This window comes from Heptranchias perlo, chromosome 29 (assembly GCF_035084215.1).
Source record: "Heptranchias perlo isolate sHepPer1 chromosome 29, sHepPer1.hap1, whole genome shotgun sequence".
Taxonomy (NCBI): domain Eukaryota; kingdom Metazoa; phylum Chordata; class Chondrichthyes; order Hexanchiformes; family Hexanchidae; genus Heptranchias; species Heptranchias perlo.
The window spans coordinates 28,884,019-28,897,764 of NC_090353.1; the positions used below are offsets into that span (position 1 = coordinate 28,884,019).

At 42.9% G+C, this 13,746-nt stretch overlaps 1 protein-coding gene across 2 annotated transcripts in view; it reads left to right on the forward strand.

Annotated features, from left to right (window-relative positions):
• The window catches only part of LOC137299550 (phospholipid phosphatase 2-like), a 73,983-nt gene extending 65,613 nt beyond the window's left edge, over positions 1-8,370 (forward strand). For both annotated transcript variants that reach the window (XM_067968369.1, XM_067968368.1), the window contains exons 6-7: positions 6,055-6,231; positions 7,955-8,370. In XM_067968369.1, coding sequence (XP_067824470.1) covers positions 6,055-6,231; positions 7,955-8,095 — 318 coding nt within the window. In that variant the 3' untranslated portion in view covers positions 8,096-8,370. The remainder of the gene's footprint in view (positions 1-6,054; positions 6,232-7,954) is intronic.
• The last annotated feature ends 5,376 nt before the right edge of the window (positions 8,371-13,746 follow it).

The window sequence follows — 13,746 nt, forward strand, 5'->3', positions numbered from 1 at the left end:
GTAGTTTTGAAATGAAAATGGAGCTTTAGGATTGATTCCCTTTCAAGTAAAATTGAATTCCTATTCCTGGTAATTAATATTTTACTTCTGCCAAAATGACTGTACACTGTAAATATACAATGAATGTGCCAACGACGCCTTCTGCTTTTCCAATTTCGGCCTCCTCTATCTTCTCCATACTACTCTGCCCACTCCCCCCACCCACCCCACTCCACCTTTGAGTCGCAGATTTGCAGCCATCTTTGGCCCTACAGTCTGGAGCTCACAGGAGTCAGTCAGTGGATCGCACCTCTCGCCTCGGAGTCAGAAACGTCGTGGGTTCAAGTTCCACTCCAGAGTCTTGAGCGCATAATCCAGGCTGACACTTCAGTGCAGTACTTCCTCAGTACTGCACTGTTGGAGGTGCCGTCGTTCGGATGAGACTTTCAACCGAGGTCCCATCTTCCTTCTCAGGTGGACAGAAAAGATCCCATGGCACTATTTTGAAGAACAGCAGGGGAGTTCTCCACATTGGTGTCCTGACCAATATTTGTCCCTCAACCAACATCACTTAAAAAAAAAACAGATGATCTGGTCATTCCCTCATTACTGTTTTTTGGAAGCTTGCTATGTAAAAGTAACTGCCATGCTTCCTACATTACAACAGTGACTGCACTTCAAAAGTACTTCATTGGTTGCAAAGCGTTTTGGGACGTCCTGAGGTTGTGAAAGGCGCTATATAAATGCAAGTTCATTCTTTCTTTTAAACCCCACCAGTTTTAATGTGAGCGTGGAAATAATTTTTGTGTTGATAACTTGGAAGGCGTTAACAAGCTGTTGGGAAGAAAGGATAGTTTTATCCCATATGGTTTGGAACCTACTCCCCACTGTCCCAACACACTGCACTTCCCAATCCCTCAAGCTTGTTGGCTTATGATAAATAATCTGTTGTGAATTTAGTTCTATTTACATAGAAATTTAAATCATTGTTCTGCTGGGTTTATCCCAAATCAAATCTGTTGGCAAACTGAATCGCGATTTTCTTCAGTACATTTTAACCAAGGTAAGAACTTGACTGAAGGCCAGCAAATCCTGAATACACACATCCTTCCATGTGAGCAAACAGCACATTTCAATGTGTTGTCATTTTTCTGGATTCCCAAACCCTATCTTCAACATCAGCAATTCTTCTGAGTGGCACTGTGCCTAAGATAATGACCCTATTGTTTCTGTGGTAAATCGTAACTTTTTGTATTTCATGTTACTGTGATGACTTGTATTCCTTGTGAGTAGGTCTTTGAGCCATTTGCTGTCTGCAGCTTTATTTCTGGTTAGACTCTAAGCTAGCATTTGCTACAATTGTTAAGGCTATATTTCCTTGTTACTTCAATAAGCATGATTATCATCGTATTTTAAACTCCATTTGATCTGTATAAGTAAACTCATAGAATCATAAAATCATACAGCATAGAAGGAGGCCATTTGGCCCATCGTGCCTGGGCTGGCTCTTTGAAAGAGCTATCCAATTAGTCCCACTCCCCTGTTCTTTCTCCATAGCCCTGCAAATATTTCCCTTTCAAGTATATATCCAATTCTCTTTTGAAAGTTACTATTGAATCTGCTTCCACCATTCTTTCAGGCAGCGCATTCCAGATCATAAGAACTCGCTGCATAAAAAAAATTTCTCCACATCTCTTTCCTCCCGCCCGAGCTTTTTTGGCAATTATCTTAAAATCTGTGCTCTCTGGTTACTGACCTTCCTGTCAGTGGAAACAGTTTCTCTCTATCTACTCTTATCAAAACTCATACTAAACCTTCCCAGATAGTACGGTGGGTAAACATACTTTCCGTGTGTAACTAAGGCAGCAGTTGGGCTGCTGTAATTTGCCTCAGTACATTTGGGCTAAGAAGAGGGGGGGAAATCAGCCTGAATTCCCATTCCTCCTGTAAATTGTGTGTGTGTTTGGGTGTCAGGTTCAGCTCTGATAACCCAATCCCACAGTTAAATAGCCTTCCATACTGACTCTGTGGGTTCACATATGAAGAATGGCCTTTTGGGTGAAGTAGTGGAGAGTGATTGTCACCCTTAGAACAGAACCCCATTATTGGTCAATACTTTCGGGAAAGCATGGGAGAAAGGGGGAGGGGTCTGTAATTTTATGCTAAATTTCATTGTGTAAATTGGCCATGCTCTCACTGGAAAGGAAAGGTCATGATGTGGAGATGCCGGTGATGGACTGGGGTGGACAAATGTAAGGAATCTTACAACACCAGGTTATAGTCCAACAGCTTTATTTGAAATCACAAGCTTTCGGAGCTTTCCTCCTTCGTCAGGTGAGTGAGGAAAGCTTCGAAAGCTTGTGATTTCAAATAAAGCTGTTGGACTATAACCTGGTATTGGAAAGGAAAAGGTTGAGAAGTGATATGAATGCTGTTTTTAGGATTCTAAAGGGATTAGATAATTTAGACCATGACAGGCTATTTCACCTTGTCCAGAACAGTAGAACCAGAGGACACGGCCTGGGCTTGAAGGGGAGGTAAATTCAAAACTAATCTGCAGAAACATTATTTCAGTGAGCGAGTGGTCAACTACGGAACAGGCTCACTATGGAGATGGTGGAAGCAGATAGTGTTGATTCATTCAAATGCAAATTAGATAGATTTCTTTCAGAAAATAACATTTTGGAATGCACTATACCAGTAATTTGAGACACAACATGTGGTAAGTGTAGCATGCTCGGAAGGAACAGGTGACTTTGAACCTATGATTCCCAAAGCTCTCCACCACTGTAGTTTTCCTTGCAACATGTCTGGGTCTGTTGTAGACTAATTGATAGAGTTTGATTGCTATGATTAGTTAACAAGCTCCATTATCATTGCATTGTGTGACTACCAGGATGGTAGAAGGCAAACTAGATGGACCTTGGTCTTTTTTTGTCCAGCAATTCCTATGTTCCTAACGATTACTTCTAGGAGCAGTGCTTGGCGTCTTAGTGGCCCAATAGTGTGTCGCTGAAAACTCTTGTCACATTATTAAAGAGGAAGTATAATAACCTAATTCTATAGTAATTCCTAAACATCATAAGAGGTGACTGTGTACTTAAAAATGTCTCAGTTGTCCTGTTAGTGCTTTTATACTTCACAACCTCACCTCGGAAAATACCTGAGAGCAAACACACTGCGCAGACTGCCTCTGAATATGATATTGAATTAAAATCGTGTGCTGTGTTCAACACTCACCTTCATTACGGGTATTGTACACAAAGGGGTCAATTTTTGGATGGCCGAGCGGGTGTGTTCGTGGCCGGGGGGGTGGGGGGGCACCTGAAATTGGGGATTCCCGGAGCGGGTCTGGAGCCCAGCTCCAACCTGCCCACTTCCGGGTTCCCCAATGACGCGAATCGGTGCGCCCACAGCCCCCGTAGGCGGGACTCCCACCGGCAATCAAAGCCAGCGGGATCCCACTTGAGATCGTTATCTTTGTACTTGAGGTCATTTACAGACCTCATTAGTTAGAGATTTTTGGAGGATTTGGATTTTGGACTACCCAGAGCGTGTTTCCCATGCTAGGGGAAACACTCCGTTTAAACAGAGGTGTTGCAGCCAGCAGCCAGTGGCAGCTGCAAAGGTCCATTTAACAGGTGCGGGGTAAACCCTCATTCATTGCAGCAGGGCACTGTGTCACCTCAGACACCGTTTTGCCTGCCACACTGTTGTCTCCACACTCCAAATTATTAAATCACACCCTAAACTCTGCTGTCCAAACACATTTACCTACTTTGTGGACCCCCTCACACTCTCACCGTCAGGATGGGGGGGTGGGGAGGTCCATTGCTGCATTCATCACTCCATTGGAGGACGAGCAACATCACCAGCCTCGACAGGCATGCCGTCCACCTCCGCCACATGGAGCTACACAACACAGTGCTGCACAACAGGCACCTGCACAAAGTAGTCATGCAACTACACATACACCCACTGTAGGGTTACCCAATGGGTGGCATCAAGGGTGTTCATGGAGAACCTCGTGAAAGGGCCTTATTGCACAGGCCAGTCAAGAATGGCCAAGACGTGGCAGTAGTGGTGACAATATAATATGTAATGTGAGTTGATCAGAAATCAAATATAAGTAAAAACCATGACAAACCCTCAAACACCCTTGTGCATCCCCTTCATGCTCATGACACGTTTGCCTTACGCTTCCTACTACTCATACGTGATGCATGCCCTGTGGCAGGTGGGTGAGGCTGACCGTGAAAGAGATGCATGAGAGGGTGAGTATGAGACAGAGCCATGAGAATGTATGAGGATTGGGTTGAGTGGTAGTGGTGGGATGAGTACTGGCGAGGTGAGGAAGTGCAGGTAAGATGAGGATGAGCTTTGAGTGGTAGTGATGAGTGATGTGATAGAGTAGTGTTGGCAGTGAAGAAGGAGATGTGGGGTGGGGGTGGTGATATGGCAGACGGAGTGTAGGGGAATGAGTAAGTGAACTCACTTCGGCTGACCTACTTGGGTCATTGAAGCGCCTCCTGCACTGTATGCAGGTTCGTGATATGTTGGTGGTGCTGGTGAACCTCCTCTGCTACCTCGAGCCAGGCCTTCGTGGTGGCAGAGGCAGGCCACTTCCTCCTGTCCGCCGGGGAGAAGATCTCTGTCCTCCCCTCCTCCTCACCCCATCCAGTTGGACCTGGAGTGAGGCATCATTAAATCCGGGAGCAGCCTTCCCCCTGGGCTGCTCCATGCTGTAATCTTGGCTCCTTTCTGCAGCATCAGTCAGTGGAGGGCTACCCCTTTAAATAGGGCTCCTCCAGCTGACAGCCTATGATGCGGGTGGACAGTCCGCCCGCTGCGCAGCTTTCCAGCGCAAAACCCGAAAGCCAAGGTAAGTGGCTTCAATTTACTTACGATCATGTGGGAAACCCACCGATTTCACTGTGCGGGTTACCCACGCACCCAATCGACCCCCCCGCTGGCAACCCACCTCCCTCCTAATATCGGGCCCAAAATGTCTGTTTCCAAGCTGCCCCTAATTGACGGCTCTAAAATATAAAACACAGTAACAACTGATGCCTGAGAGATACCAGTAAACGTATAGATACTTCCTTCATCTACAGAGGCTTGCGAAAATGTCTGAAGGTGGCTAACTCCAATTTCCCCACCCTGTTTGGCCGTCGACTCCCCCGTGCTAGCCTGGCAGAGATCAGTACTTCAGCATGTGTAAGATTATAGCACAGCTCACTGAGTCATTCAACACACTGCACTGAAATAAATGCTTCCCTTCATAACACTGCAGAACTGTGAGGCAGTTCAGTAGAGAATACTGCCACTGATGTGACAAATTATTGTCTGTGTGGACTCTGTGTCTTAGTTATTATCACTTTAGATTCTGCTCTTAACAATTCTGGAGTTAACCTTCCTTATCCCACAGACAGTGGTGTTGAATACATTGAGTCAATACAGTTATATATTCTGCAATGAGAATACAAGATGTTTAAAGTTTCAGGCTTGGCTCAATGGTAGCATTCTTCTGAGTCAGAAGGTTGTGGGTTCAAGCCCCATTCCAGGACTTGAGCAAAAATCTAGGATGACACTACAGTGCAGTACTGGGGGAGTGCAGCCCTGCCTGAGGTACCATCTTTCATGTGAGACATTAAATGGAGGTCATGCCTGTTTCAAGTGGATGTAAAAGATCCCATGGCACTGTTGGAAGATGATCAGGAGAGTTCTTCCAGGGTTCTGACCAACATCCATCCCTGTTCGACATTTGTGGCTTATGGGTCCTTGCTGTACGCAAATTGGCTCCACATTTGCCTCAGTAACAACAGTGACTGCACTTCAAAAATAATTCACTGGCTGTGAAATGCTTTGGAGCGTCCTGAGGATATGAAAGGCACTATATAAATGGCAATTTTTTTGTTCATCATTGCATACCATTTGCAGGTTCTGCATCTCAACCTCCTCTGCCTTGGAGCAGTTTACTTTCCAAAACTACTTTTTCAAATATTCACTCTTTTAAATTCGCCTGTTGAGAAGAAAATGTAACTTCTGTTAATATTTTTTTTCCTTTCCCACCAGCTGTACGTGCAGGCCCGTTTACGTGCAAAATGGGCTAGGCTTTTGCGGCCAACCATCCAGTTCTTCCTGATAGCTTTTGCGATTTACGTGGGCTACACGCGCGTCTCCGATTACAGACACCACTGGAGTGACGTGCTGGTCGGATTCCTCCAAGGGGCTGTTATCGCTATTTTAGTTGTGAGTATTGAGGGCAGAATTGTCCTGGTGTTTGATGGTTTCAAGTTTAATGACGTACTGGAGCAATAGCAATTTCACTGCCCACCGCGTTCTCTTATGGGTGGCTGCGATATCCATCCAGCTGCACAAACAATGCAATTTGCAGGGCTCTCTGCCCTTCAGTGAAGTGTCAGCTGTGGGGCTCAGTTGGTAGCACTCTCACCTCTGAGTTAGAAGGTTATGCATTCAAGTCCCACTCCAGAGCCCTGAGCACAGAATTCAGGCTGACGCTGCAGTGCAGTACTGAGGGAGTGCTGCACTGTCAGAGATGCTGTCTTTGAGATGAGACGTTAAACCAAGGCTCCATCTGCCCTCTCCGGTGAGATCCCATTGCACAATTCGAAGGAGGGCAGGGGAGTTCTCCCCGGTGCCCTGGCCAATATTTATCCCTCAACCAACATCACTTAAAAAACAGATTGCCTGGTCATTATCAATTGTGGAACCGTGAACAAATTGGCTGCTCTGTTTCCTACATTACAACAGTGACTACACTTCAAAAAAAAACTTAATTTGCTGTAAAGCGTCCTGAGGTCGTGAAAGGCGCTATATAAATTCAAGTCTTTTTCTTTTAAAGAGGGATATAAGTGATTGGATTTTTTTTTTAAAAACATAGTAATGGAGCTAAACTGATGGCTTCATTGGAAACTGCAACTGCCCAGTATGAAACTGAGTAGTAATGACCAGGGAGGTCTTGGGATTGATTGCTGGTCTGTGCCGAGTGAGCTGATCTCGGCCAGAATGAAAACATAACCTTGCCACGATTGTCCTCTGTGTCCCTGGGCTCCAGAGGAAAAAAATCTGCCACTGTTCCTACTCCCAATCACCATACAGACATCCCTGTGGGAAAGTGCTTATGTACGGACATCAGGTGAGGGTAAGATTGGATTTGGCTGCAAAGCCCTCCTCAGTCAAATAACCTGCCAGCACCCACTATCTCGGCTTACACATGAAGAATGGCTGTTTGACTGAGATACCACAGGACTTTCAATAGAGAAAGGAAGGGAAGGGAAAGAAGAAAAAAGACTAGTCAAGTAGTTTCACATCCAACTCCTCCCCCCACCCACCCTCTCCAAGTTCATTTCATCCATGAGACCCACTTCCTGCTCCCTGGATTCCCTCCCGCGGAACCATAGATGTTTACAGCACAGAAAGAGACCGTTCAGCCCATCATCTCTGTGCCGGCTTTTGCCGAGAGCAATCCAAACTGCCCTGCTCTCTTCCCCATAGCCTTGTATCTTCCTCTGCTTTGAATATTTATCCAATTTTCCCTTAAAAGATACAGTGGTCTGTGCTTCAGCCACTCCCTGTGTGAATCATTCCATAGTCCAACAACTGTCTGTAAGAAATGTCTCTCTTCTCATGCAATTTGTGACCATTTTAAATTGATGATCTCGTGTCACCAATTCCCCAACCAGAGGAAATTACATTTTCCCATTCATCATCTGACCACTCAACTTGCTGACTTCAGAAGAAAGGAGGGATTAGTTGAGAAAATTTGGGGCAATACATAATTACTTTTTGGCTTGAAAAAGAATTTTCCAACATGCGCAGCGAGGTTCCATACTCTCAAAACAGCCTCAGAAGTACAGATGTGCATCCGTCTATATTTGTATAGATGGTGTATACATGTAGTTTTGTCCTCAAAAAAAAATTGTTCTTAATGATGAATCTCTTTCCATGGCAGGTGCGATATATTTCAGATTTCTACAAACCGAGGCCCCGGTCTTCGGAGGATTCAGAAACTTCAGAACCCGAGAGAAAACCCAACATTCCCTTAACTGAAACGGAGCCTATGAATCACTATGGCACTCGACATATTCCCTGATTCACCAGTGCCTAATCCCGTGCCACAAAATCAGTGCCTTTCTATTCAAGCATTAAAGATCACCTAGGATTTCCTCCGTTCATATCATTTTAAACTTTGTTCTGTTTTCTGAGGGTTAACATTGAAGACGCATTCAGTCTCTGGGGTAAAAGGAGCATTGACTTTCTTTTATATGCTTGAGACAATGAAACCGATAGGCGCATATTGTGCAGATAAAGCACATTGCTACATTTATCACTGCTTGCCAGCAATAAAAGGGAAAGATTTTGGCACAAGCTATTAACTCTGTCTTTATATTAAAAGAATTTTGCACAATTTACATAGATCTCCTTTTTCAAAAAAAAATCAACCCATTCTTTTGGTGCCCTGTGTCATGTCCTGAATGCAAGAAGGGGGTAGGTATAGGCTGCTGACTGTGTTACCAGGCCTTTGCCAATGCTGCTGTACAACCATCTGCTAGATAATGTGTGCAAGTGGTCCAGGACTGTGCTGTCCTTTTTCCCTGATCCTTCCACTCTTATCTACTCTCTTTTCCACACCCCATTCTCCCAGATAGCCAGGCTGAGATAAGGAACTCGCTATGTGGGCAATGGTGGCAGAAACAACAAGTTCCACACACTTAATGAAAAGAACATAGTGGAGCAGCTTAGCCTGATTTGTACTTGATATCTGAGAAAATCCATTGAGGCAAATTTGTTTTGGTGAGATACCTTTTGAGAGTTCAGAAACTTCAGATTGCCTCTGCTCTTGAGCTTTAAATATGTATTGAAAGAGATTTCTCCCCCACCATTCCTCCATGGTTCAATGGAGAAGTGCTCTCTGTGGTACACGACTTGGCTGAATTAGCTAATGTCTGTTGGGGCAATGTTGAAGCACTATGATTTGTCCCATTGCTCCTGGACTAGAGACTTGGTCAAATCATTCCGGAGTTTCTGCTCCTGACCACAACCTAAGGTGTCAGGTGTGGGCAGGATCAGGCTCAACACTGACATCCCTTCGCCCCTCAAGAGCAAATAGTCAGCTGACATTGACTGGGTTCATTTTGGGATGATGCTGTACCTGTGGAACCATGCCTAACATAGCTCACTGGGTTTTGGAGAGGACGGTAGAAAAATTAAAAGGTAAAAACATGACTGGAGTTTAATAGATAAATATGTTGAATATGTACATTAATCTGAGTGCTTTTTGCCAAGTGCCGAAACAAGGATAGATGTGTTTAAAATTTGTAATGCAGTAATAATGGTCTCTTGTTTAATTCCTAAGTGGGAACAGCTTTTGAAATGTACAAAATAAGTTCTTTTTGTGTGTATCTTTTACCCTTCACAGCTTCTTTCCAATGAATGTGTTGAGTCACAGAAAACAAGAACAAAGATTAAATCCTCATTCTAAAGTAGAGACTGAATAATCTGAGCAATAGTGTGACCAGCTGCTCTAACGCAAACAGGAGTATCTGTGAAAAACTGGCAGCTAGTGTTATGAGATTTATTAACGATCTTGATCCTGACAGGCTATTAATGAATTATTGTGTATATATAATGGCCTGTTTATAGTATATGTGTCAAGTGTGATGTTATGGTCAGGACACTTGGAACTGCCTTGTGAGATCAAAGCTTGCGACCATTTGTATTGCATTCAGTTCCTATGAAGCAAGTTGTTTCACTGATAAGACCACACGAAAATTCAGATGAGCGTAATTTGCTGCATTTGTATCACACCATGCATTTGTATCATGACAAGTATTTACAATACAGCATAAATGTACTGTGTAGGTTTCTAAACATTGGGCTTGATGGCATCTAGATACCTGCTGATCTAAACTGAGTTGTTGCCTGCCTTCCCATTTGAAATATTAATGTCACTGGTCTTTCTTCTAAACGACTACAGGAATTAGACTCCTAGAAGCGAGGAAGCCCAGGAGGGATGGCAGGTAAGAGCAGAGAACAGCCATCTCGACCCCTTCCCACCAGGTCCTCCATTCCCCCACCCAAAGGAGAACCACACTTTGGTCCCTCTGTTTCCATCTCAAATGGATCTCCAAGATGGTGGGCTCCAGAGTGCTCTTGTCATGCTGCTTATGCGTTTAGACGTGCAAGAAAGCAGTTTGAAATTGGTACATAGTCCATAAATCAGAGGGTAGATGTTTTTCTTTATATGGGCAGTGTTTACATGGCCAGCTTAATGTTGAAGATGAAATCATACCAGATTTTTTACCACTTTTAAGTGCAGAAGTATAAATAGGTCTTGAAATGCTTGTTTTGGAGCTGAATCTTGGAGCTTTCTTATGCATTTTGTATATAACTGACTATGTATTCTAGACACTGAGGAACCTAATTTGGGAAATGGGAGTTTAGGCTATTGTTACAAATTATTAAATTCAGGATTTACACTCCACCGATAAACAAAAATGATAAGTTAAATCTGTAGAGCGCTTTTTTTACTAAATCAAGTAAGCAAAACAATGACTTGCTATTCTTCTAAATATTCACCAGCACCTGTGTTTTGTTTAAAGCAAAGTATTTTGGAAAATGTTAATACAATTCAAATTTTTATAGAATGGTTCAGCTTTAATGCTCATTGAATTAGTTGTAAAATTGGTTTAAGTTAGTGGGTGAAAAATTGTACTTCTGGTGAAATTTCTAAATGTTCTTGTGTTATAAATGCAGTATAAAGTTGAGATATTTTGTTAATAAAGTGATTTTTTTTTACACCCTGGTGGTAATGTGATCTTGTTCTCAACTGAATTCAACAAGTGTAAACAATTTTACAACACCAAGTTATAGTCCAGCAATTTTATTTTAAATTCACAAGCTTTCGGAGATTTTCTCCTTCCTCAGGCAAACATTTGCCTGAGGAAGGAGAAAATCTCCGAAAGCTTGTGAATTTAAAATAAAATTGCTGGACTATAACTTGGTGTTGTAAAATTGTTTACAATTGTCAACCCCAGTCCATCACCGGCATCTCCACATCATGAATTCAACAAGGTTCATGATGAACCTTTATAAAATACTGGTTCGCCTACAACTGCAGTATTGTGTCCAATTCTGGGCACCGCACTTTAGGAAAGATGTGAAGGCCTTAGAGAGGGTGCAGAAGAGACTTACTAGAATGATTCCAGGGATGAGGGACTTTAGTTACATGGATAGACTGGAGAAGCTGGGATTGTTCTCCTTGGAACAGAGAGGATTGACAGGAGATTTGATAGAGGTATTTAAAACCATGAAGGGTCTAAACCGAATAGATAGAGAGAAACTGTTCCTATTGGCAGAAGGGTCAAGAACCAGTGGACATAGATTTAAGGTGATTAGCAAAAGAACCAAAGGTGACATGAGGAAAAACTTTTTTACACAGCGAGTGGTTGGGATCTGGAATGCACTGCCCGAGGGGGTGGTGGAGGCAGATTCGATCATGGCCTTCAAAAGGGAACTGGATAAGGACTTGAAAGGAAAAAAAATTGCAGGGCTACGGGGTTAGGGCGGGAGAGTGGGACTAGCTGGATTGCTCTTGCATAGAACCGGCACGGACTCGATGAGGCGAATGGCCTCCCTCCGTGCTGTAACCTTTCTATGATTCGATGAATTGGTTCTGACTAATTTTAAGTTCCTAGCAGAAATTTTATAGTGCATTCACACCTCAAGTTTCGTGCCGTGTGAAGCTGAAACAGCTTCGCGACAATGCTAAACTTGGGAGTGTGAATCAACTGTCGAGGCCTGAACTGACTCAAAAGGGAAACCGTGAGACCAGGTCCTCCCTCATCTCTTCGGTCCGTATCAGGTCAGGACAACGTCAGATTCAGGCTGCATTTACGATATAACTGCAGTGTCAGTGAAAAGTGAAAACCCTCTATGCACCAATGTTACTGTTATTTGAATGGACACTTAATTCTCTGATCTCCTTGTACTAAACGATGAGATTTTAAAATGAGACAAAAAAGGTGGCTAAGGACTAGAGGTAAGAGAGGCGTCACCTATCAGATGTTGAGTTTTATGTTGTTCCTCCCAATCTCCAAGTGCTCCCTGCACCTTCATTGTTATGTTAATGTTGAGAATTATCACTGTCTCCTGCTCTAGCTCATAATTTCAAGCACCTCAAATCTATGGAACTTCTTTAGGAACATAGGAACAGGAATAGGCCATTCAGCCACACAAGCCTGTTCTGCTATTCAATTAGATCATGGCTGATCTGTTTCTTAACACCATTTTCTTGCCTTGGTTCCATATCCCTTAATAATCTTAACTAACAAAAATCTATCAATCACAGTTTTGAATTATTCAATTCACCTACCCCAGCAGCTATTTTGGGGAGGTGGTGGGGGGGGTGAGGAGGGAGTGTTCCAGATTTCCACTACCCTTTGTATGAAGTAGTGCTTCCTGACATCACCCCTGAATCGCCTAGCTCTAATTTTAAGATTATGCCCCCTTCCTGCAGTATTTTCCTCCTACTATAGTCTAGACTTTTAAAACCCAAGCTTGGTAACATTTAACCCTTGACTTCTATGCTTTTCAATCTTCATGGTGTCATCCATTACAGACCTTGGTCCTTCAACTAGATTTCTCAATTATAGAACATGGGTGGTAGCTTGTGCACATGTGTTAAGTGTATTGAAGAATGGTAACAAAGTAGGAATAAAAATGCATGGGAAGGGTCTATGCTTCATCATTATTTTTCTCACTAGGAAAACATCAGAGGAGTAAGTGTAAATCTTCCCTGATCCCAAATGACACGTGGAAAAAACGAAATGCAGAAACCAAATCCAACTTTACAATGTACTTTATTCCCATTGATTATATTAATGTGGTTACATTCCACAGATACTCCCATTGTCTCAACATCACTAAAAACCATATTACATACAGCATTTGATTATCTATGGCTTTATATCTTTGAGCTTTCAGACCCTTTCTCAACCAGATATGTCCAGCTATCAAGCTGGAGTTTGTGCTTAACAAAATCCCAACTTCCATTCCGCCTCGTCTCACTTCCTGCCTGACAGGAATATTTTGGATGTTGCCTCATCACTGACTACTGCCCAGCTAATTCTGTTTCTATTGATTGTTCAAGGGCCAAGACCCATAGGCTTTCCCTCAATAATCTGCCATTTCAAAGTTAATTTAACGTATTTAGCATTTCATGATTTACCTCATGATTTCTCTACCGTGTCTCTCAAAAGACCTTTTTAAGAGGCTTTAATACATTCCTCTTGCCTCATATACTTATTTTAGTTATCCTTGTATTTTTGTATGACCCACAGTGGTTGTAACACTTTGATTTCTTTTTAGAACTTTTCCTTCTTGAAAAAAAAACTCCTTGCAGCTTGTAAGTTATTTTCAGCCTCTTTAGTCAGTTGATACTCTAGTCTTGGTTTTGCCGTTCTCTCTCAGCACTCCTTTCTATGTGACTTCAGTCTTTTTTTTTAAAAAGAAGTCCATTTTTCTTCCGTCCTTTTGTGTTTTATTCGCACCTCCCATTCAATTTTCCATCTAGCACACACCCCTCATAGGCACAGAGTTTACTTTTCTGAACTTGCAAAATCAGTTTTTTTTTCATGGCATTTATCTTAAATCTGTACACCCATCGCAAGAGTTTAACTGTTCACCCACTGCCAAGCTACGAATAGTTGACAAGTGGTCTGCTAAACGCTAAATCTGATCCAG